The sequence below is a fragment of the Phyllostomus hastatus genome, unplaced genomic scaffold (genome assembly GCF_019186645.2).
Source record: "Phyllostomus hastatus isolate PE091 unplaced genomic scaffold, TTU_PhHast_1.1 phas_contig_150, whole genome shotgun sequence".
Lineage (NCBI taxonomy): Eukaryota > Metazoa > Chordata > Mammalia > Chiroptera > Phyllostomidae > Phyllostomus > Phyllostomus hastatus.
The window spans coordinates 31,032,686-31,058,565 of record NW_025333611.1 but is presented as its reverse complement, the minus strand read 5'-3'; the positions used below and the strand labels follow the sequence as shown (position 1 = coordinate 31,058,565).

The 25,880-nt window shown below is 45.5% G+C and overlaps 1 protein-coding gene across 1 annotated transcript in view; it reads right to left on the bottom strand.

Annotated features, from left to right (window-relative positions):
• The window catches only part of TRPC7 (transient receptor potential cation channel subfamily C member 7), a 132,021-nt gene that overhangs the window by 34,835 nt on the left and 71,306 nt on the right, over positions 1 to 25,880 (bottom strand). Inside the window, exons 6-8 of the mRNA XM_045829742.1 lie at positions 21,217 to 21,381; positions 12,709 to 12,925; positions 405 to 638 (exon numbers count right to left, since the gene is read on the bottom strand). Of these exons, the coding sequence (XP_045685698.1) occupies positions 405 to 638; positions 12,709 to 12,925; positions 21,217 to 21,381 (616 nt within the window). The remainder of the gene's footprint in view (positions 1 to 404; positions 639 to 12,708; positions 12,926 to 21,216; positions 21,382 to 25,880) is intronic.

Below are 25,880 nucleotides of genomic sequence, written 5' to 3'. Positions count from 1 at the left end.
GCAGATCATTGTCGAACCCGATCATGAAGATTCTGAGTCACGGAATCTCTATGGCTTAATCTAACAGGGACATTTGATGTTCAAACCCTTCATGATGTCGCAGCTGCCATTAGGGAGTGCCTATTAAATGCCCAGTTCATTTAATGGTAACAACAGATATCTACTGCTTGTTCTCCCCACTCCTCTTTCCCTTTTAGTACAGAAAGCAGCAATACAGGAACCTTCTTCCAAACAAATCCATCATTCCTAACACAGAAGGGTTGGTAATTTATCTTGTCGTATTGTAGCGACTAGGACTTTCTTTTGGGGCGGAGGGTTATTATCGCATGGCTGTGAACTGCTGCGCTAAAGCTGTGACCACACCCGGAAGTGCTGTGTGGGCGCGCGGGAGTACGGAGACTCACCGTAGGTGAAGTATGCCACTTCCGGCGGCAGAGAGACGTTGTGTAGCGTGTCGTCCGGCACGTGCTGGTCAACGTACAGTTGGGCTTCGCTGGCCTTGAGGAAAGCCATGAACCTTGCGGTGAAGGAAGCCACGAAGATGGACAGCATCCCGAAATCCAGAAGGTTCCACAGGTGCAGCATGTACTCCCGCGGCCCTTCCTCCCAGATTTCCTTGCATTCGGACCAAATCATCCCTGTGGGAACATGAGAAAGTCAGGCTTCTGTTTTCGCTTTCCTTGGCAGTTGGGACTATGGGGGTGGGGGTGGGGGTGGGGGTGGGCAGGGAGGGAACCGGGGTACAGACGTAAATAAAAACACGCTGCTGTTGGGGAGGTTGCTAGCTACTAGCGAACAGAGATGCCTCTTGAAAGGCAGACGGAGACAGCGAGCCCTCAGACTGCGAAATAGGCTTCACCTGTGCCTGTTGTTATTGCCCTGTCTCCAGAAGTGAGGTGAGACTTCTCGTCCGCCAGTAGGTTCTTGGAGGCAGTAAGAGAGATGTAGCGGCGGACTTTTATACATTTTAAGAACGGGAGGGCTTAAGGAAGCATCCATTTCTGAAGTGAGTGTAAGGAGACAGACACAGGTGGGTTTGCCGAAGGTCCCACGTGGGACCTGGAACCCACTTCTTCTCTGTATTCTGACTGTTGTTGAGCGTTGATTTTGCGTTACTAGATTTTTTCCTTTCATAACTTGTTCATGGTTTTATAACTTATTGGATTTAAGACGTGTGTTCTCATTGTTACATACTAACTCTAAAGAGGTACGTAAACAACGTGGTGCTGGTTCCTCCGCCCCGCCTCGAAGACAGCCTTGCGCGGTAGCCTAGACCAACAGTTCGGTGCGTGTCCTTCCGTGCCTGCGCGGTCCAGCCTGGTGCCTGCTAGTCACGTGTGCTTACCGGCCACTGGAGAGGTGGCCTGTGGAATCGAGAGGTGCTGTGTAAGTGTAAAACACACACCAGATTTCAGACTTAGTTCAAAAAATGTAAATTAGCGTAACAATTTTTCATATCAATCACGTTGTGATACTGTTAATTTACATGTACTGGATTAAATATATTCTTTGTTAGTTTTACCCATAGGTTTTTATAATGTGCCTACTAGAAAACTTAAAATTAAATATGTGGCTTATGGTGTGTCTTGCATTATATTTTTATTGAGCAGTACTGTTTTACCTTTATCTTCACTGATTATTAAAACAAAATTGATTTAGGTTATTAAAAGTTAATTACTAAATGACATTTTGAGCACTTAACATGTGCCAGGCGCTGTTTGATATATTCGTATTTATTAATTCCCTTCAATCTTTGCAGTAGTCTTAAGAAGTAGGTTCTGTTATTATCTCAGTTTTACAGCTAATATCTCATTAGGCACAGAGAGTTATAATGTGCACAGCGAGGAGGCACACTCGGGAGGTTAATGTGGTAGAAGAATCACTGACTGGTTGGTTAGAGCAACAATTCCAGTTCACGGACCCCACGTTCCCAGAAGGTCAACACCGCCAGCTTCTCTCGGCGCCGTCCTTGCTCCTGTGCACCAGGCCCGATCGCGGCCTGCCTTCCCAGGCGCCTCCTGTCTCTCCTGCTGCCTCTCCGTGTCCCTTATGGTTCCGTGTCCTCCTCCCATCCCTTAAGGGCCCTCCTCCCATCCCTTATGGGCGCTGCTTTCCGAGGTTCTCATTTTCCCTTCGTCCTGTGTAAGTTCATCTGCCGTTCTCATTTTCTCTCCGTCCTGTGTAAGTTCATCTGCTCCTGCAGCCTTGTCCTTCATTTCCTTGTGAATGACCCCAGGCGGATGTCTTCCTCCTGACCTCAAGTCTAAGCACTCTGGCGGATGACCACTTACTGTATGAGTGGCCTTTGAGGACGCAGTTGCCTAGAGAGCCCGGAGCTAAGGTGCTGCTGGGAGCAGACAAAGGGTCATGGGGCCGAGGACCGCTGGGCTTGGCCACAGGTCCATGCATGGGCGGGTTGGAGTGAGGAGCCGATCACCTCTACTCCTCTGGGACTCTGCCCAGGGTCTTTTTCAATCAGAATTTTTCATTTTCTGGTGAAAATGGTCCATGAACTACAAGGGTTTGAAAATCGTTTTTTTGAGGAGGAAAGTAATTTAAGAGCAGCTGTTTAGAGAAATTGTGGATTTGTTTGATGTAATCGATTCTAAGGTCTATGTGTTTGTATGAAATTGGAATCCCCACAACAGGAAAATTCCCCAAACATTGCAAGTCTGTTTACAAGACATCCCCCTCCTGCCATTGCATCCCCCACCTTAACTAAGCCACACTTTACAAGTTTACCCTTTCAAAATTTGTGTGCTGATACAGTGCAGTGATGTTTTCTTTAACACTGAGATTTGCCGTCATCTGTGCCTGTCTAAGTAAATATTTTTAAATATTAGAAAAATAATTTCAGGCTGGAAAAAAATGTTTGTTGCTTTCCTTTCCCTTCAAATTAAAATTTCTCATGTCTTAGTGGAACTGCTTAAACTGGGCACAGGCTATCACTTGGGACTTCACAGCTTAAACTCAGGAAGCCCTGGGTTCAAGGTCTAACTTGGCCACGTACAGACTGTGTGACCTCAGATAAGTTCCTTGATTCTCTTAGAGTTTTGTGGTTCAAGTGTTAAAAGCCCTGTGAATCAGAAATGCAAATTGTTTGCAGAAAACTCACTTTGACCAATGCAGAGCTCCTCATTGGGCATTGCAAATCACTTCCTCCATGCTCAAGCTTCCACATCAGTTTTCCTAGATTTGCATATTAACTCACCCAGACTAATTTAAATTATTCCAAGGCCTTGAGTAAAAGTAGCATGGACCCAAGGGTTTGAGCAGCAGGAATTCTTAATGAAAAAAGAAATGTGTGAAATTAAGTACTTTAGTGAGTGAAATTAGGCCCTCTGCTTCCAAGGTGCTGAGGGTAGTTCAGCATTTTATATCCAAGCTGAGCCTTATGGTCTTTTGCCTCCAGCATGTCAATCAGAGGAGTGTTTAGAGCCCAGGGCTCTGGGTGTAAGGATACTGGAGCCTCCTTCAGGCAAAATCCCCTTCACTCAGGGGAGCCCAGAGATCAAGGTCACTGATAATTAATGGGGGTGGCTGGCAGGGAAACAGGCTGGGAAATGCTGGGAAGCCTTCTGGGCAATGAGTAACTTCAGAAACTCATCAGTAACTTGGACAGGCTTGGAGCAGCGGCTGCAGGCTGCTGAGATGGAGCATCACAGTGCAGAAGGTATTCACTCCCATCCCTGCCTCAGATGCTGCTCAGAAGGAATCTGCCCTTCCAAATTCTGGGTGGGTGAGACTGAAATATGCCATTCCCTGAATGGCACAGTCCCAGGACTCCCTCTGCACTGTCCCAGGGCCCCAGGAGAGCACACTTCTTCCCTACCACCTTTGGGAAGGCCTGTCTGTTCTTTCAGGTCAGCTTCTCACCCTTGGGCCAGGATGTGGGTGTTCTATGAACTCAGGAGGGAGAATGTGCCTAGAAGCTTTCAGCCCTCAGCCCTAATAGCCAACAACGTCTCAGCGGCAGGTCCTTTGCAACAGATCTCAGCCTCAGACACATTCAGGATTCATTCGTTTTCCTGGCAGGAAGATGGTATTAATAGACTCAAAAATTTCTTAACACAGCTCCTCCACCTTCTCTGATTTTAGTAGCTAATAATTATTGAGCACCTGCTAGGTGCCAGGCCCCGTGCCAAGTACCTTGCTAACACCACATATCCCTAATAGCCCGATAGGTAGCTACTGTAATTATCTCCAAGTTGCAGATGAAAGAACTCATGTACAAAGATGGTGAGTATGTCATCCAAAGTTACACCGGCAGCCGAGGACCCTTGCTATCCACTGTTCTGTCACCTACCATGCCCTCGACCAGGCACAGCTTACTCTACGGTCAGGAACTTGTTCACCCACTTGCTAGGCATTGCCGAGCACTGCCTCAGTGCCAGACACCATTCTGGGGCTACAGCCACCAGGAAGGTGACATCCCTGCCCTAGCAAGTTCAGGGCTAAGGATAGATGTTTCTGTAAACACTAGTGCCACAGGAGACAGATGATGTAAGAAAAGTGTCCAGGGGACTGTCTGTGGAGACACAAGTGTAAGAGCCACCTGCATTATAGTGATTTGACTCAGTAGAGTGGTACAGTATGTATCTGTTGACTAGATGAAGAAGTGGATTCATGGAGGAGGTGACACGTGGTATAAGGAACCAGGTGTTAGCTAGGTGTAGGGGGAGCAGCTGGCAAGGTGTTCCAGGTCATGGCCATGGAAGTGAGGCAACCACACAAGAGGCTCAGTGTGGCCAAGGGTCAGGGCATGGGACTGGAGATTGGAAAGGTTAGTGCAGGCCCAGGAGACTGTGAAGGCATTTCTTCATGCCCTGAGGAGGAGACTGGTTTTCACCCTAGGCAGCTAGATAGCCCCTGTAGGTGAGAGACAGGGCAGAAACGTGGTCTGACTTGCTGGGAGGAAATGTGGCAAATTGTTCGAATGGCCTGCTTGGAAATCCTATCTAAATAACTGAAACCATCAAAAGAATGAATGAGGTGAGGAACCCAGTCCACGTGATTTTACAGTTTTACTCTTGGGCCAGCCTAGATGTGTGATTTTGGAGGTAAGTCGGCACTGCTCTCAAACAGTTGTAATCCTGGATGAGTGGGTGAGGGAGCAGCTTCATCCTTGAGTTGTACACGTGTGAAAACAAATCTAGAGAGACAGCCACTAAGGAGGAAGGGACACAGCTGGACTGGGTTGCCTTGCACTCAGTCCCAAGCTCTCCCCTCTTCCCCAGGCCTCTAAGTGCATTTTCCCTCTATGCTGGCATATCCATCTCGTTCTATCAGGTGAACTTTCGGTACTGAAGCATATGTTTAAGAAAACACTGGAGCAGTTCTCTTTACATTGGAGTGGTGTGGAAAGAGTCTTCACAGTGTGACTCGACTCCTAGGTGGGGAAATGGCATGCACTGTGGAGAGGCTTCCTGCCCTTCACATCCAATGGCGCTCTGGGAGCTTCTGTCATTTAGTCCTCTGAAGAATGTCACTGAGCCAGTCTCCAGTCGAAAAGCTGTATTATAAGCTCATTCAGCGACCCCAGCATAGCTGCCTATGGTACAGGCAGGAGAGAGGGGTTCTTGTGGCATGGCCTCATGTTGGAGATCCTGCAGGCTACAGCAGTGACGGCCTCCGGTTCACTTAGTGTGCCCCAAAGCAGCTCACGGGACAGCTCCTCAGAACATACGTGTACCAGCAACTTCACCGCTCTCTCCTCAGGCAGGCTCCACTATTGGCTCCCTCGATACTGAGTTCCGGTTTTTCTCCCAGCTCTGTGATGTCATCTTAGTTTCCCTGGGGTCTCCCCTCCTCTGCACATGCCTTGACTCTCCTGGATTGACAGTCTAGAATTGTATCCAAGTTCTGCTGGTAATCAAGTAAGCATCTGGAGTGAAGGAAGAACATATTTCTGATTGGGTTTGAGCCTTCTGCAGAGCTGTGCAGCAGGAGAGGAACAGCCTATGTGTCCCATGGAAGTAAGAGGTCCTTACGCTGTGTGGCCACTGAAAGGTCACTGGGAAACCACGTGGCCATGTACAGGGAGGGCTGGCAGAAGATGAGAAGAGTCCACTGCAAACGTGTATGATTACAGAAATACTAATTTGAGACAGGCAGGAAACAAAGGAAAACCTGCAGTATTGTCAGAGCTGTGAACTGCTAGGATGACAAAGAGCAGGGTGACCAGGAAGACACTGGGGGTAGAGGACTTCTATTTTACATGGGTTGGTTTACAAAGGCCTCACTTTGAGAAGGAGGTTTTTGAGCAAAGACCTATGGAGGTGAGGGAGTGAGCCAGGCAGCTGCCCGTGGGAGAGAGTCTTAGGCAGAGGGGACCGCCCGAGCAGAGGTTCTGAGGCAGAAATAAATGGTGAGTGTGGTGGAAAGTGGTGAGAGACGAGATCATAGAGGTGGGGCGAAGAGGTGGAGGGTTTAGTAGGCAGGCCATTATAATGACATTGTTGATTTTAGGAAGATAAGATAGGAAACCACTGAAGAGTTTTGAGGCAAAAAGTGACAGACGTGATTGCATTTACGATGGATCACTCTGGCTTCTGTGCTGAGAATATCACTTCTTTGTGGTCACCCTGGCTATCCCTTAAAGGAGCAGGTCGGACTTGTTAGGATCCTAAGGTTCTCTTTAGCTCCAGCGCTGCTTCTGGTAGAGAGGGGAGTAATGGTTTGGGTGTTTTTGTAAGTGGTCTGTCCAAGATACTGTATTTATGAGTGGGATCCATCATGGGAGAAATGAGCTGTGCTGCTGTGTTTCTAGCTGGTCCAAGCTGTTCCTGGCAGTGACTGAGTAGAAGGCAAGGGTTCCATCAGCGGCAGGCTGAGCCATTTCAAGCCTGTCCATGTCTGAGCAGAGAGAGGATCCCATTATTGTGGACCTTAGGGTGTGCTGGCACAAAGAACACAGTGTTCAAAATCTTGCTTTCAAAGGTTATTATTATTTATTTTTTGTAACAGCTACAATACTCCAGCGATACATTAATGTTAGTCTTTATAGCTGCTTCCCCACAGTGCCCGATATATAAGAGTTAATAACTAGAGAATATTTACTGAAAAAATTGAGAAAATAGAAACCGTGTCAACAAACTTTCACATTGTTCCCACTGCTATGTCTGCCAGGCCACCTGCCCTGTGCCCCTGCCTTCCCTCTTGATCTAGTGGGTGAGAAGTCCACGGTGCTGTAAGGCCAGGCCCTCCAGGTGCATGCAGGGTCCCATCCCCTTCTGCTGCTCAGGAGCTTTGCTTCCAAGGTCAGTGGTCAGGTATCAGGCCTAATGTTCCTTGACCTGCCAGCATCAGTGGGCATAAGTACTTCCTGGTTCCTGATACGGTTCTTTGATTGGCGTCTGGGACATCACTCTCTTGGCTCAGTCTCTCTTGCTGGGCACTTCTCATCTTCCCAGACTTGAAATATTGTTGTGCCCGAGGGCCTGGTCCTCAGTTCATCTGCCCACATTCACAGTTGAGGCAACCTTGTATAATTTCCTCTAAGGACACCGACATCCCCAAATTTATGTCTCCAGCCCCAGCCTCTCCTCTGAACTTTAGGCATGTAGATTCAATTGCTAATTGACATTTGCACTCAAATGTCCAATAGATATATCACACTGAACTCTTGATTTCCATCTCTACTCCCTTTCCTGGTTTTTCTGTCTCAGTAAGTGACTCTATTATACCATTACTTGAGGTAAAACACTTGGAATTTTCCTGGACTGCTTTTTTTCTCTCATACCCTACAGATAATTCAATAGTAAAAATTACCAATTTTAACTACAAAATGTAATCATCTTCCACCAACCATTCAAACCACCAACCATTCCACCACCAATCATCAAAACCAACCATTTTGTGTTTGAATTAATGCAGTGGCCTTGTATCTGTCTCCCTGTTTCTGTTTTTGTCCTAGAATTATCTCTGCTTTACAGAGCAGCCAGTGGTCCATTGGAAACTTAAGTCAGATGATGTCACTTCTGTGCCTGGACTTTGCCAGTGGCTTAGAATGAAATCTAAACTCCTTGCCATCACCTACAATGCCTGTGTGCTCTGACCCTGCCCATCTCTCAGCCTCGTCTCTGCTCTCTGCCCCTCACCTCACTGTGCTCTTCCCATACTAGTTTCTTTGCTGTTCTTCAAGTGTGCGCAGCTCGCTCCGGAATCCAGGCCTTTAACACATACTGACCCTGGAGTGCTTTCAGCCTGGCATCTGCAAAGTTTGCCTCCTCTCTTCCTTCAGGTTTCTGTCTGTTCACATTTCACCTACACAGTAGGGAGATGGGCGTGCTCTTACTGCCCAGCTGCTCTGAAGGAAGAGAGAAAGCAAGCTGTGCAGGTATTAATTCACCTTGTCTCTTCAGTCAGAAAAATTGGAATGCTGACTCGATGGGTGTTGAAGATGCATAGAAATTCTTATTCATTTTCTTTTATGTTGTGTTTCTGTTTTAGAAAAAGTCCTGATTTCTATTACCAGCCACTGTGGAGTCACAAACTGAAACAAGAAGCTGTTTTAAGACATTGGAAACACCACAGCCCTGTGATCCTTGAGTAAAGGGAAGCAAATGAGGTAAGCCACACGTTCCCCCCGTTTTTCTTTTTGGAGGCACATTCTAGTCTGCAGCACGTGCAGAGGGACTGCAGAAGCATAGAAGGGGTCCCAGTGAGTTGAAGAGAGAGATTAGAGTTCAGGAGGGCTGAGGCGACTAGATGTTTTATGGTAGAGTTCCAGAGAGAAGGCTACTATGCAAAATAACAAAACATAACTCCCCCCCAAAAAACCCCCCACAAAAAAAGTCCAGAAGTTTACAAAGCATCCTTTTGAATGTTTCCTGACCACTAGGTCATGAATACACAGAGTAGAGTTCTAACACAGCCAGGGTGCCGAGAGCTGGAGGGTTTGCAGAGCTGACCCGGCATGGGGAGGTGTTAGCACTCCGACCGCCCCAGGCGCACATCTCTGCAGTGTAAGGACAAGCAACTCTTATGGGAAAGCTTCTCCGATCTGCTCTAAGAAAGCTCAAAAAAGACCCAGCTCATCTGCAAGTAATTCAACAGCCTGTCAGAATAAAGCCAAACACTCTTTACAGGAAGACAGTAAAATCTAGATGCTTAGTACCATAACATGGGAAGTGCCCATTATTCAATCGAAAACTACCGACACAGGACAGTGTGATCCTCATCAGGAGAAAGATTAGTTAGTAGAAATAAGCTAAGAAATAACAGAGATGATGGAATTAGGAGGCAAGGACTTTATAACTGTTACTGTAAATGTGCACAATATTTTCAAGGACTAAAGGAAAATGAAAATATCACGAGGAAGGAAATGAAAGTTATAAAAGAGAACAAGATAGAATTACAGGATTGAAAAATATATTTGAAGAGAAAAAATTACTGATTGGAGATTAAAATTATGGATAATGCAGAAAAAATGTCAGTGAACTGGAAACAGAAAGATTGAAAAAAAAAAAGAAAGAGACCTTTTCTTTTAGTGATACACAGTAAATGTTTATAGGTAAAATTTTATGATACCTGGGATTTGCTTCAAAAACTGCAGGGTTGGGAGAAGGGAGTGGGGGTGGTTTCAGTGGAACAAAAGTCGGCTGGGACTGGCTCGTTGTTGAAGAAGAGAGACCATCCATGGGACTCATTGTTCTCTCCTCTTGATATCCTTAAATTATTTATAATTAAAAGTTTGAAAAAATTATCTGTGTAAGAAAAAGTAGTTAAACTCTTTCTCCTGTCTGAAACATTAATAGGAAGTAGGTAATGAGAAGTAAGTCCTCTGTTTCACAATACTTCTTACGTAATAGTCTTAAAAACTCAGCTGTGCTTTGATGGGAAGAAGCTGGGACCAAGCTATAAAAGTGCGAACTCCTGCCACTGCAGATGCATCCCTTTTATTGGGGTGATGCTCTACCACGCAGGAAGAGACCTGTGCAGGTTAGGAGGATGCCAAAGTTCAGCAGGAGTCATTGACCTCTGGGAGCATTGGGAAATGGGTGGGTGACTGATCGGTGCCATCATTACTTTAGGTTTTATCCATAAATGCAACATGTGAGGTTTTGTTTTTTGCTAAGGCTGTGCCTTAGTTTTGGTTGCTGCAAGAGATAACTCAGACTGAGTGGCTTATAAACAGCGGAGTTTATTTGTTTCAGTTCTGGAGGTTAGAAGTCCAAAATCAGGGTGCCATCATCTTTGGGTTCTGACGAGGACCCTCTGTCCAGTGGCATACAGCTTGTTCCCTCATACAGCAAAGCAAGGGTGAGAGCTCTCTGGGGTCTCTTTTGGAAGGGTACTCACCCCATTCACAAGGGCTCCACTCTTGTGACCCAGAGGCCCTACTACCTTCTGATACCATCACCCTGGGATTAGAATTTTAATATGAATTTTTAGGGACATAACCATTCAGTCCATGCAAAGTGCCAAGTGAGAATTGGGATAGACAGGACTGTGAAAATGAGGACACTGAACTCAATCTGCAACAGGCTTTAATGTCCCTTTCCAACTTGAATGCCAGTGACTCCACTAAATGAGCCTCTGGTTACGGACTTGCCAGTGATTACAAACCTGGGAAAGTTTCGTGGAAGACAGGGTGGTGTAGGGGGACAGGAGGCTGAGTTCAGGCAAGCTTCACTCGCTAGCCCGCTGTGGCTGGGGCTGGAGGAGACAGGAGGGTGGCCTGGGGCCTGTCTGCAGCCTGGAGGGTAAGGGCCCCTGTTCTGTAGGGTACTCCAGTGGTTCAGCTCTTGCGGCTCTCTCAGGCCATGTCACTTAATTAGCACAGGCCAGGTGTTAGACTCTTTCATGTGTTTGTTCTTTTGTGATTTTGTAGTTGATGGCACACTGACCCTGAATACATTTCGACTCAATGTTTGTGAATATAAATGTAATGAAAGTTATAACAATATTGAAGTTTTGTCAGCAAAATGGGCTGGGGTCAGTACCAGAAGTGTAGTTTCATCAATTGATCAAATTTACTGCAAGGTGAAATTTTTCCAGTCTTTTCTACCTTTAATTTTGTTTTGCTTAAAACATTCTCATAAAATTCAGATCTTTCTGATATAACCCTTCACTTATTTTAAAATTTATTTTTAATTATAATTAACACATAATACTGTGTTAGTTTCAGGTGTACAACATCATGATTAGGTATTTATGTACCTTGTGAAGTGATCTCCATGATTGATTCTAATGGCCGCCTGGCACCATACATAGTTATTATGATGTTACTGGCTGTGTTCTCTGGGCTGTGCATCACATCCCATGACTGCTTTATAACTGGCAGTTTGTACTTCTTAGTCCCTCACCCTTATTGCCCATCATTCCCCACCCTCCTCCCATCGGACAACCATCAGTTTGTTCCTTGTATCTGTGAGTCTGTTTCTGTTTAGTTTTATTTTTTTTAGATTGCACATATGAGTAAAGTCATGGTATTTGTCTTTCTCTGTCTTCTTTCACTTAGCATAATACCCTTTATATCTATCCATGTTGTCAAGATGCAAGATTTCATTCTTTTTTTAGTGGCTGAGTGACATTTCACTGTATACACACAAACATGCCACATCATCTTTATCCATCTGTCTTTTCATGGAAACTTATATTGTTTTCCTATCTTGGTTACTTTAAAAAATGCTACCATGAATATAGGGGTACATATATCTTTTGAAATTAGGGGTGTTTTGGATTTCTTTATATGAATACCCAGAAGTGGGATTGCTGGGTCATATGGTAGTTCTCTTTTTAGTTTTTTTTTTTTTGAAGAACCTCTGTACTATTTTCCACAGTGACTGCACCAATGTACAGTCCCACCAACAGTGTGTAAAGGTTGCCTTTTCTCCACATCCTTGCCAGCACTTGTTTTTTGTTGTCTTTTTGATGACAGCTAAATCTTATTATTTATTGGTCAGGTGTTGATTGTGTACAACATCGCTATAGCTTTTGCAAATTTTCATTTTTTTCCTACCAGGTCTGGTTTTTTGAACTAATTTTGAAGTTTTCAATGTTAGAAAAATCCAGAACACACTTTGTCATGCACAGTTTTAGCCATTGCCAGTTATATTTTGTCTTGCTTATATTCTACTAGTAATAGTTTTTTGAGTTGGGCAGAAATGAGGCGGCCTCTCTTAGCTAGTCAGCAGGGAATGGGGACAGTTTCCTTGGCAATTCCAGGGACGACCTGGCAGCACAGAATGTCACCACAGACACGGGTTTGACTGCCCCAGTACATTCATTACACAGACGGTATGAAAATGTTCTGACTTTTCAGATTCACATTAATGATCAAGATTCTACACATAACAGTATTCAGTGATAACCAAAGTACGGTATCTTTGAGCTGTGCAATTTTATACCCTTTCAGAAGCACAGCTTGGTTTCCTGAGCTTCCAGGAGGCTATATTTAAATGAGCAAAAGAGTATGTTCTCCCATGCAAAGTCACTTTACAGTCACTTTCAGTACATGTGTAATGACAAGTACGTAACGAATTTCTCCCAATGCTTCCTTTCAGAGTCAGGATTTCTACAGGTCTGTGTCCCACCCACCAGCTCTTGCAGAAGCTGGCTTCAACTCCCCTGTTTGCCACCCACTCGCTGTTTTGTCTGTTAAGAGTGCCCTTGAGAGGACAGGGAGGAGTTCAGAGGTCAGAATTTAGCAGTGTCCTTTTATAAAGAGGGAAGGAGAGAATAAAAGATAGAGAACTTACTTACCCAATACCCACTTCATGATGAGCATTTCTGTCCAGGAGAACTGCGTGGTTTTCACTCTGAAGATTTGCTTTGGGTAGTCTGTGAAAGTTTCATTGGGCAGGGTTTTGATGCCTTCGAAGCGGTCTGATGCGTTTACAACTAATAATCCCAAGAAGATCGTAAAAGAAACTGCATGGGCTACAAATTTCATGAAAGGGCTCCTCAGGGTGCGTCCTAGCTGGAGACAAAATATGTACCAGACATGTTAAACTGGATACTTAGGTGGGCACACATCTCTCTCTCTCTAAACATTGCTTTTGCCAAAAGTCCTGTCATGTTTTGGACAGGAGCTGCTGACTGAACCCAGGTAACATTTTCTCTTGCATTTTTATGTGAGGTGCCACTTGACCAAGCCTGTTTCCTGGGGACTTCACTTTTTCCTGTGTACAGGAGAGAGTGTGGAAGTAGGAAGCAGTAGAACACACTGACGTACCATCATTGTGTACTTTGATGGCACAAGTTCCCCCTACCATGTGGATGTGAACTTCATGCCCTTCAAATATGGGGGGAAAGTAGTGTGTCTCAACAGCACTCAGGATTTAGGGAAAAAAACTTGGTCCCTCCAGTGTATACCCTTTTGCTCTTTTGTTCATTTTCTTGAGTTTTATGCCTACATGATTTGTTTTCAGTGTTTCTTACATTGGGTAAATGTACATTTCCTGCTAGGTACTGCTTTACACCTGTGTTTCCATAAATTTTGACATGTATTTTTCATTGATGTTTAGTTATTAAATATTTTATAATTTTGCTTTTTATTTCATTTTTAATTCTGAGGTTATTTAGTTGTAAGACATAAGGACTTTTTTCTTCTAAAAATTCTAATCTCATGGCAGCATGTGTGCAGACTGTAGCTGCTGTGGTAACACACAGAACACGCCTAGGCTTTCCCTGTGTGGTTGTTCTGTGTGAGCCCGAGATGACCCAGGAGATGCCCTGGGTGGGGACACCTATTGGCCACCTCTTCTCTATCCCTGGCGTGCCATCCCGACGCCACTCAGATCTTTGAGGACTAAAGGGGGGCCACACATCGAGTCTTTGCTGAGCCCTACTAGTGAACTCACTTGACTCCTCCAGGTTGCTGCCGTTACCCTTGTCTAAGCACCAAGTCGCACCCCTCCCCCAGATGCCCTGAGAAGACAAGGGCAAAGAAGGCAGCGTTTTCTGCAGCTCAGTTCCTTCTCCAGGGCAGATGTTCACCATAGCCGGGGACTGGTTAATTGCTGTCTGCATCCGGCCTCGTTCCGGAGCCCTGCTGTGAAACACCGCCTGGGAAGTAGGGCACTGCTGCTGTGGGGCTTCTCCAGGTGGAACTGACCTCCCAGCAGCTGTCAGTCAGATGCTTGATAATGTGCTTCTGTATGGTAATCATCTACATTAATTATCCCAGTTATTAGTGTAACATGATTTATTATGATGCTCATGTCATAGAACCCACCTACTGAAAATTTTTAAAAGATAGTTTTTATCTTTTTGAAAAACCGCATTTCAAGTCCAAACATTGGGAATCCTGCTTGTGCTGGAAAACACTTGTTGGGATTCATTTGCATTATCAGACTGTCATACAGCATTAGAGTAACTTCAGGAATGGAAAAAGATGTTTACTGGAAACTGTGGGGCCCACAGACATTTTAGAAATGACTTTCCTTTGTAATGTTTAACTTTATTATTTACAAAATAGGGATGTTCGATTTTTTTTGGCCATAAGTAGATTAGCTAAATTCAGAATGCAGAGATTAATGTAAGGGCAAATAAAATATTTCACATAAATTCAGCAAAAATGGAATTAAATTATGTCTCATTTGGATTTATATGCTTTCAAGTAGCAAGTTTGAATTTTTCCATATTTTAGTTACTGTGCTGGTATCTTGGTGCCCTGTGTTCCATTCAGGATGCTGGGATACTTTGGTGTATCCAGGAGGTACCCTTGAGTAGTTGTCACATTGTTTGTCATCACAGTGTGCCTGCTGGGGTAGTGGTAAGAGCTGAGGGAAGAGGGAGAGTGACTGCAGAGTGGGAAGTGGGTCACAGGGAGAGGCTAAGTTGAGGAGAGGGAAAGGAATACTAGCTCTGGTATGTCCCAGCAGGGCCACAGAAATATCACAACAAAGATGGGGAACACAGTGATAGACATAGCTCTTAAGGGATGATGGCTAAGTCTCCGCCATCCTTTATCAGTGGTTTCTATGTAGCACTGGAGCATTGCATCTTCCAGTAATTACCTGGATAAGGATGTGGGGATACCTCTCCATCTTCTCACCTGGGTGTGGCAGCTGATTGTAGGAATCTGCATGCACCTGTACCCAAACTGGCCTTGGGAATTCCCTGGAAAAGCTGGTTTGAAGAATTTAATGTTCTCTGCATTCATTCTTTCAAGTTGTGATTTTCTGGCAGAAGATGCATCTGTTATAATTACTGTATTTACAGCAACCCATAAGAAAAAAGGCTGATAAAGCCCTGTTATGGTTTGGAAGTTTATCTTGGGCTGAGTTCTGACTTGATCTAGGCCATAGGGAGGAAAAGTGAGGTTAGGAATTGATGCTCTTTCCTATTTTTCTTTTGGGCTTGGATGCATCTTTTTAACTGGTAAAATTGTGATCCAGGTCAGATGAGATCAAATTATTTCAATGGTTTCTTTACTTTTCCTTTTCTGTGATGTTCCTTATTCGTTTCACAAAGGTAATTTTTGAAGCAAATTACACTTGGGAAAACGTCCTTTCACAAGGCCACCAGGTGAGCCAAAAGAAAGGACAAAAGTCAACCAATGTTTGCCAGCAGCTCTGAGTTGGGGACTCATTAGAGCTGTGTCAGGTAACGGCGTAGGTGTAAAGAGAGAAGGCAGAACTTGGGGAGGTGTAGTGGCCTGCTCTGCCTGGGGTGCAGAACCATCATCAGTCAGCAGCTCTGTCATTACTTGGGCCATCCGAGCTAAGAACATACCAGGAAATCCAAGCTTGTAGTAGCTAAGTCTGCCTCATCCCAAACTTTGCTAGGCATTGTTCTTTTACTTTGGGCAATATATGAGAATAACTGAGTAGCACTCCCGAATTAGCTCCAGATGAGCTGCATTTCTGAACCCACAGGGTGGGGCGCCTGCTTTATGGTTGGCACACCTCCATGTTCCATGGTACCGGGCTCTTTGCCCTGATCCTAGGTATGAGTGCCTAATGATCCGGTGCCCGCACAATAGGCTGGGGCTGCAGTGGAGCCCACAGGCAGCCCCTCCCGAGTTTCTCCCCAGTCTGTGACACCAGAGTCCCTCTCTCCAAATGCCGCCCTTACTCGTTGCCAGGTGCCAGTGGCCTCAAGCAAGGGCTAGGTGTGCAAATTGGAAAGCTGAATGGGACAAACTTTGGATCAAGTATTCCAACAAGAAACATCTTCAAGGCTGGAGTAGTTATCAAATTTTAGAGCAATCTAGTGAAATTAGTGGTAGTTGCCTCAGAATGCTCTCCAAAAATGTTATTAAAAATATCTAACCTAGGGCATGGGAATCTTCCTTTCTTTACAGGTGGGGCGTGTCTTCTAGGAGTTTCTCATCAGGGTCTCCTTACATTACCATGTGAATCCACCTGTCATCTGGGGGCAGCAGGGAAAGAAAAGGAGTGGTATTTGTCATATGGTGATTTTATTCTTCCCTCTAGAAAGTCTTGTGGATTCTAAAGATCTTAATCAGGTTCATTTGAAAGTCAATTAGTCAGCAGCTAAGATGTTTACATTCAGGTTGTAACGCCTCCGCTGATGTACCTGGGTGGGAAGGCGGGTGTGGGTGTGTGCATGTGTGTGTACATGTGTGAAGTGGTTAAAGTCAGGTCTCTGAAGCCAGAGAGTCTTGGTTTAAATCACAGCACCATAGTTTTTGGCAGGTTACTTAATCCCTTTGTGTCTCAGTTTCTTCACCTGTAAAAATGGGGGTAAAATAGCACTTAGCGCACAGAGTTGACATAAGGAATGACTTATTTAATATGCGCAAAGCAGAGCAGTGCCTGGCACAGAGGAAGCACTCGGTGTGCCGGTGTGCCGCACTGAAGGGCCTCAGGCAGTTCCTCTAAGGGGAAACTTAAAAGGAGTTTGGCTCACTCTTGAAAAGCTCATATGCAATGGTCACAGAGGGAGACCCGCACAGAGTCCTTAGTATTTATGTCACATGCCCTCTTAGGGCACTGTCTGTGTGCAACATGATTCTGGGTGCTGGAGGTGATGGAGATGAAACAGGCTGTATGAGTCCTTCCCCTCACAGTTAGTTTTCCAGTGGGGAGAGACAGGCTGAACCTTGTGGTAGGAAATAGATGCAGAGATGGGGAGAGTGTTGCTGGTCTCAGGCTGGGCTAGGTGTGAAAGTGATCAGCCTCCTGGCACTCTTAAATCCTGTGCTAGGAGGGTAACGGGATGGACTCTCCGTTTGGATTTGAGGCGGGAGCTTTTGTAACAAAAAAGTAAAAATGCTCTATTTCCTGGCACAAATTTCCCCTCTATGGCAATGCTTCAAAAATTGCATCATGATTTTCTTTAAACCCAGTGTAGCTCTCTGGTAGAGACAAATGAGGGAGACACAGAGGCCTTTGGAGGCTCTTTTCTCTCCCAGCTGGCCCTGGACTGCGTGCGTCAAACTATTTTAGCTTTGGAAAGGCAAAGCAGAGCTCTTCAAAAACTGTAGAATCACCCTTGCCCTCCTGACTAGATGTTTCTATTTGGGATGGGGCTGAGGGTTGGGGCAGTGACTAACACTGATATTTCTGCAAGCGAGAGTTAGGTGGTGGTAAGAACTGATAGACTGCATGTTACAAAGACATCAGATAGGCATCTAAAGTTGTTGACAGTTCTCCCTTCCTGAGTCCTGGGATTAATTTATAAGGACAATGGAACAGCGCAGGGTAACAGGTAATAAAGGAAGTCGGCTTCCCCTCTCGTACTTTTATAATTAGGACTTGGGTGGTTCCTCAGCATGCTCATGATGCTGACTTCTGTCCCAGTCTACCTGCTGTAGAGACACTGAGCCCTTGAAGATGACTGCTATCCTTTCAGCTGTCAGATCCGAACAGGCGAACAGCCTGAACTGTGAATCAGAGTGGAGCAGCAGAGGATGGAAAGCAGCCTAACCCATCACAAAGTCATTTGGCAATGGGGCCCTTGTTGAGAGCTGTCTAGGAAAATACCTATCTGAGGGCGTCCATGTGGTTAAGAGCCCACTGGCCCCTCAGGGCCTGCCTGACCCCACCCATGTTAGTATTTACAATGGAAGTGATTTTAAAAATTGGCTGTTCTGTTTACAGATGCTGGCAAACCTGTCTATGCTGGCAACTGGCAGTAGCACCACACGTACACGTCTGTGACTTGTCTGTCCTCTTCAACCACTGTGTTAGTGAGCCGAACTTGTGTGGACACCCTTAACCTTATACTCTTATTTGTCTTTCCTGGAGACCCTCCAAAACTTGTGTAAAAGTAGGATCGACAGCCTGGGAAACTCAACAGGAAATAAACGATGAGGCAGTTTTGTCAGGCTGATCAGGTTATTTTGGTATCCCTTGGTGGTGACAGCAACTGTGAGCAGTGAATGCACCATTAGGTCGGAAGCAGAGATCTCAGCATTTGTTAGACATTGACAGACAGTGGCTGGCTGATGAGGTTCAGCAGTGAGATTTTGTGAATGCATTTATCACAGAATGTCAGGGCCTAATTTCTTTGAGGAAAGTGGGGTAAGGTCATTAGAACATGGACTTCCTGGAATGACATTGTCCTTTCCATAGAATTATGAGACAGATACAGAGGCAGTGACCCCCTGGGAGGAGGGTTGCTGGTGCACTAGCAGAGCTCCCCACAGCGCTGCTCCTTGTTGGGGGGGGGACATTGTGTTCGGGCACCAGGGGCCTCTGGAGAGGGCTGGTTCCTTCACATGGAAAGTGTGACCCCTTTGTAATCTCTAGGAATATAATCTCTGCTAAACTTGAAAAGATGTCTTTTTAAATGGTGAAGGGCAAGACTAAACATATCTTTATAATTTTATCTGTCTTTTGGTTACCTCAGAGCAAGTTTGACAAACTTTTACAGATTTTATTTATTTTTTCAGAGAGAGGGGAAGGGAAGGAGAAAGAGGGAGAGAAGCATGGATGTATGAGAGAAACATTGATCATTTGCCTCTCTCATGCCCCCAGTTGGGAGACCTGGCCTGCAACCTAGGTGTATGCTGTGACCCAGAATTGAACTAGTGACGTTTTGGTTCACAGGCTGGCACTCAGTCCATGGAGCCACACGAGCCAGGGCTTGACAAGCTTTTTAATAAGAGAATCTTTCCTCAGATTGAGCATTGTTTCCAAAAATTATCTCATGCCATAGACCAAGACTCGCCACTCAGCTCTGGACATATCCTCCACTGCACTGAGCTCAGACCTGGAGCCCAGAAGGCACAGAAACCACAACTGGCTTAAGGACCAGGTAGTTTATCTTGGGTGCTCTGTTTTTTAGTCTTACTGGAGGTTCAAGGAGCAACAAATATCAATCAGACATACACCTGAACAGAGGAGAGGAAGTCCCAACCACGGGGCTAAACTTTCCTGCAGACATTTCTTCTAGAATGTTCCAGAAAACTGCTATACCTCTGACCCCTATTTCCACAGTGGCGTCAGTCTCCTGGATTTCCTTAGCCCCAAGAAAGTCCAAAATCCCCTCCCCCTTATACACATACTTTCCCCCCATCACATCTACATGATTTTGGCTAAGATTCTTTTTTTCAGACCTACTAAAAAGTTGGCCCTGGAATATCACTTCTTTGTGAATATTTCCTCAGGCAGGCAGAGGCAAACCAGTTTGCTGGTGCTGGCTAGTCCCCATTTCCTGGAAGCTGTCACATTTAGTTTTACAGAAGTGAGGATTGGCAGTGTTTTCTCCACCAACTGGTGGTTATTTTAATGATTGCATGTAGAATTAGTTTGGGGCTCAGAGAGTATAGAGGCAAGTGCCCCCATCCGTGTAGGCTTTGGGTGAAGGCAGTGGCCTAATTTATAGCACAGTCTAGGTAATTCCAGTGTGACAGCTTGTGCCTAAAACCAATGACCAGCTCTAATCCAGCTTTAAATCTTGTTAGTTTTGTTTTCACTCCCTCTACTTTTTTTCACCTCATAGTGAGGGACAGGAAGAATCACCTTGTCTACACACATATCGTTTGGGAAATCCATGTCATGGTAGACTGACACAGAAACAAAATCCTCAGTATCGATAAGGTTGAGCACCACAGACACTCAGTGTGAGGACTTTTACTTTTAATAGCATTCTGCAGAAGAAGGCGTTCGAGTCCTAACACTCCCCTGTGACACCTGTCCTACTCCAAGGCAGTCAGTTAATTGCCTGCCTGGTTAGGTGACCTCAGCAGCAGCCCTGAAATCCAGCGCTCACCAGCCTGGCACGAGTTCTCTCTTGGCACAGTTGACAAGAGGATACATTCACTGATGAAACTTTTATTAACTGCATTAGCTGATCACATTTTTGTGGAACTAATCTCCCTGTAGTCATATTTCCTCTACTGAATGTTGATTACTTAAGCTAAATTCCTTTTTAAATATATCGCTAGGTAAATGCAGCTTTGGAACCTTTAGTGACCTTCTTAATTCATGAAACATATTTCAACATTTTTGCATGGTTTGATCTTATAGGCGCTAATGCTTGCCTACAGATAGAATGCCTGCTGGTGCTTTTTGTGACTTTGGATCAGGTGGCTGGGCAGTAGGGATGGCAGCATGGGTGTGGCAGCTTGGGACCTGCTGGTTCCACTGCTTTTGTTACCAGTGGATACCAGATACTTTCCCTTTCTCGTGAGAAAAGAACCCAGCTTCGTAACTTTTAAGCTCTTCTCTGTCCTTTGTCTTTTTCCTTTTTGTGACCTAATTAGCTGTCTGTGGGCCAGACCCCAATGAGGAAAGCCGAGGACACTGGGAAGATGCTGACTTGTGTCTGCAGTGCCCCCATATGAGCTGTGTCTCCCTCTCAGTCTGCTGTTTTTCCCTTCTTTCTGAACCTGCCTCAGTAAGGGTGTGTGGCATTGAGTAATTGAGGGAGTGGAATGAGGAATGCATTCCTTGGCAAAAGGGAAGTACTTAATGAGTGTTGGGCATTCCTCTTACTATTATTATGATTACTATTGCTGTGGGTTTGGAGGACATGTGTGAAATATTGCATAATTAGAAGAGGAAAAGTGCCTTTATCCCCTCTCTGATCTGTTATTGATCAGATTGTCTCCCATGTTTAAAACTTCCCATTTTATCATTCCTCTTTCTCTCTCGCTTTTCTAGAAATGATGGTTAAAAGAAAGTAGATCTTATCATTTTTCTCTCTAATGTGGTTTTCTACTTGTGCTATATATCTCAGAGCTCTTTTCTTTAAATGTGGGAAATGATTACTGCTTATTTGAACAAAATGGACTTTGATCATGCTAAGTAAGAGAAAAGAACCACAAAGACATGCACCTTAAGCAGTCTGTACCTTGCTGCATGGAGCAATCCAATAGGCTATGGCGAGAAAAGGGAGGCCTAGGGAGACTCCAAAGACAGCCAGGAATTTCACAGCGATAGACTGTTGACGTAAGCCTGAGAGATTTTCATACCACATGGTAAGCAATTGCTGCTGACAGTTAGGATGAGCAACGAACTGTAAAAACAAAACAAAAACAAAACACAAAATGCGAACAGGAAGTGGCATCAGTAGCACTTGAACAGTATATGACTTATGAGTAGCTTGGGGCTGAAATGTTCCACCTGGGGGCATGGTCTTGTGTCAGAAAAGGAGCACCTGGGTCAGATACCTGCTGGGCCCTTCTGACTTGGGGATGCTGGCGGTTTCTGTGCTGTGGCCAGAGTCCTCACAGAACTGGCTGCATCAGTGCTTGGCAAACTGAGGGTCTTGGAGAACTCTCAGCCATGGAAAATGACAGCCAGCTTCTAGGTGAGTGCTCGTTTCCAATGAAGGAGACTTATCCCTGAAAGAGTTCATTTGGGGGTCACTGTGGAAGAATGAATGGAGCACAAGTGGGGCTTTGGAGTCCCACATCGATTTGAATTTTGTTTTACCATGTACTAATCACGTGACCTTGGGCCAGCTGCTTCACCTCTGTGAGCCTCAGTGTTGTCATCTGCAGAACAGTCTATCACATTGTCCCACAGGATTACATGAGATGTTGTAGAAGGTGTCCTCTCTCTATTCCTATGTAGTGCAAGAAAAAGTGCTCGCGGTGTTTCTGGAGGACACGTTAAAACTGCTCAGTGTTTCCCCACTGGATTTCGGTGGTGTTGGCCTTGGGTCTGGGGGGCCCTCTGAGGCATGCTGGAGCACTGACATATTGTGTTCCTCATGCAGTACCTTCTCACCACCTCCTCCCACACTTGGGACTGCCCTGCCCTGATGCCCAGGTTATGTGGCGGCCACTTTGTATCGTTGACCTCAGCTCTCTGGATAAAGCTTATTGGACTAGGTAGGGGTGGAGCCCTGACTTACACTGGCCCATCAGGTTTTCTCTCCAGGGTGTTAACATGTAACCTTGGGAGATCTGGGCAGACATCATCCACTATGTGCACTAAGTAGCAAAACACACCAGTTAAAAGGAGAAAAAGAAGAACGCAGTTGTATAGAAAAGGCTCAGCTGGTGTCTGACCCTCTCTGGAGCCCAGCTCCATTCTGCCCACATGGTCCATGAGACACCCCTGGATTCACCTGTTTCTCCTGGATCCAGCAAATTGAGTTGCAAGCACACATTCTTTTTTTCTGCAAATATTTGGTGCTACTTGACCAATTGTTAGTTGATTCCGAGTCCTGGCCAGTACAAACTGGTAATAGGCAAATATTTAAGTAAGAATTATGGGAATACAGTTTACTTTTGAGAAAATCACACTGATTTGCTTATTTTCTCCCTGGGACAGGAGAAAGCCATTATTTGCTTTGGTCACCCTGCTTTTTGGCCCTGCTCAGGATAGCCACATGCCATAGGAGCTGGGACACATGGGTGAGAGCAGATAGACTGGCCTTCTTCAAAGGGACTGACTTTCCATCTGACCACTCTGGAGCATAGCATGCTAGTTTTCATCTCGTTTGCATGAACAATGGTTCCTGGGAAATGTGAAACATCCCTTCTTAATTTTAAGAACTGTTTAACTGAAGCTATTTAAAAAACTCTCAGTGCAGATGGCAGCACATTCTTGTTTCCAGTTTTGGGGAACTCATGGCAGCAGCCAAGTGACATATAAGGTCACTTTCAAAGGTTTATTTGGCCCTGCAGTAGCACCCAATAACTCTATAATTCAAATATCAGCTGCAAATGAGGCTTTTTGGCTAGCATAATTCATAGCAACCTCTAAGGATGAGAGCAATGGATTCTCCTGGACCAGATAGGGACTCTGGACCAGCAGGCAATATGCTTTCCTGTGTCCTGGATCCTTCCTGGCTCATAGCAAGGAGGAGCATGCAAGACAGGCATGTGGATGTTTCTGTAATTCTGAGAGCCTGGTCACAAGACAGGACCCATAGACCGGTGGCGGGTGGGTGTGGGAAGCAGTCAGTTTTGCTTTTCAATAGTCAGTCTTTGCTGGGTGCTGCAGTGGCCTTGCTGTGGAGAAATCACAGTCCAACTAGAAGGTGGGACATATGCCCACGAAATGGCAAAAGACCATGTGGCTGGCCACTTGGCTCACCCTGGGGCTCCCTGCACTGTAGGCACTATGGCAGGACTCCAGTCCTCATTCCCTCCATTGGCCTCCGTGCATCTGGGAGAGTCCATCCGTGCTGCTTCTGCCGCCTCCTGCAGACTCGGCAGCACAATTGACTAGGCAGTGGAGCTGGAAAGGAGGGGGTTCTGAGACAATATGTGGGAACCATTCCCACTCGCCCTTACTTGCCTTGGAGGAAGACAGTGGTCCCCACTAACACAAGGGACCTCTAGGGCTCTGCCCTCCCCCGGTCAGATCTTTGTTAATTTCCATAGCTGCATTTTTCCCTCCATAACAGAACAGCCTAGCCCCAAGCAGGTTATTTATTTGTAGCCAGACTTTATAACATAATGCTCCCAGAAAGCTGGCAGCAGCTTTTCTAATAGCTGAGGCTCAATTATTGTTTATTTTCATATGGGCACTTTTCTGTATCTGTGGCAGGCCTTCGAAGACTGTTTCGTGACATATGGTTCAGTGTATATCAAAGGGTTTTTTTCTACTGTGCTTCCGAAGCACAGAGAAATATCATCCCTGAACCGGGGAAGTGACAGCAACAGGAGACACACCATCAGGACACAAAGAACACCCTAACCAAAGGGCACTCAGCCAGGGAACAGAGGCAGGAAGGACTCTTGGGGGCAGGGATAGCGGGAGGATCTTCAAAAGCAGGGTCAGAGAGGCTCTGATGGAAGAAAAGCACACAGCTAGCATAAAATGGGAACTCAGAAAATTGTGATTGTCTTGGGCCTGCTAGCTCACAAAAGGATGGGATGATCAAAGGCTGGGTGACATGAAGAGCCTTGCCCAGGCCATTCCTGCCCCTGAAACACCTGGACTGAGGTAATGATACACTTTCATGAAAGTTATTCTAGGGAAGAACTGATGTAACCCCCTCAGTTTTCCCAATGACATGATTCATGTTCTTTATAGCAGGGTGTGTGTGGTGGCCTGGAGCTGAGAGCCTGTTAAGATGGGTGGCTTACACAGTGCTGAGCAGCCTTTTAGGGCACAGGTGTCAAACTCATTTTCACCAGGGGCCACATCCGCCTCGCGGTTGCCTTCAAAGGGCTGAATGTAATTTTAGGACAGCCTAAATGTAACTACTCCTTAACTAGGGGCAAGGAGCTCAGGGCTACTGCTGGGTAGAAATGGTGCTGGGCCGGAAAAAACAAGGTGGAGGGTTGGATTGGGCCTGCGGGCTTTGTGTTTGCCACCTGTCTTAAGGGAATATAAATCCAGCCACATCCATCACTGGGATGGACTGTCCAGAGAACTGGACAGTGGGCAGGGGCAGGGGGCAGAGGGTAGGGCAGAGCCAAGAGAGGTTAAATTGCAAAGAGAGACAGGAGGGAGCTCAGAGGCAGAAGTGCCCACAATGGAAAAGGACTCTGGTGGGAGAGCCAGACCAGAAAACATGTCCTGGGAGTCAGAGGGGCCAGAATTTATGTGGCTGCTAGTTCTTGAATCCATCCCAAGCCCGTTATCCTGGTGGTATGTTTGACCAGCCTTCATGGTTACTATGACAACATTTCTACCCAAAGCTAGTTTTTTGGTAACATCTTACCTAAATTTCTTGTTCCAGCCAGCCCCTGGTGACATAGTGAGACTCTTGTGCTGGCCTATGGGAACTCTTGGGCATACTGGCCAAATATTGGCTGTTAACTTTGTTTTTAATTTATTGATGGGCCAAAGGAAAACCATTTCCTTCACTCTTTCTCTGCTTTATATTTATTCACAAGGAAATATGTGATATTTTAAGAATAGATCATTGTGGAAGAGCTATAAACATTCCATGAGTAACTGTTGAGTATTTTTAGGGCTGTTTGATGGGGTGTTAACATCCTGGGGCCAAATACTCACATTACAACAGGGTCTAAGACTTTCCTGATAGGGGTTCATTAAGTGCACGGATTGGTGCAAGGCTGCCTAGGTTCCAGTCCCGGCCCTGCCACGTGCTGGCCATGTGCTCTTAGGTCATTGACTCTTCTGTTCTGAGCTCCCCTCTTCTGTAAAATGAGGTAAAAAATGGGGATTAACTGAGTATTTGTAAAGTGCTTAGACTAGAACCTGGCAAATAGAACGCACTGTATTAGTATATGATGAATAAAAATGAGCCCATAACTTTCCTTTCCCATTTTTTCCTCTCTTCCTCTTTTTTCTTCTTTTCACTCCCTACAGCTGTATTCTTTGTTCTGACCTCCATGTGGCTTTAGCACACAGTTTCTTGAAGTGTTAGTGCCTTTGTAAAGGTTCGTGTAGCTTAACCAGGTGGGTTAGGCCACTCTAGCCAATAGCTCCTTCTTTATCCTCCACCGAAGGTGCAGCTTGATTTTCCCAGGCAGTCAGCCCAGAGTGGGCTGGTCTCAGCTGGGGCTGTCCTGGCTGCTGCGAAGTCTGTTAGCTGTCCCCTGGTTATGGAATCCTCCATCAGTGAGAGCAGCTCAGGTTACT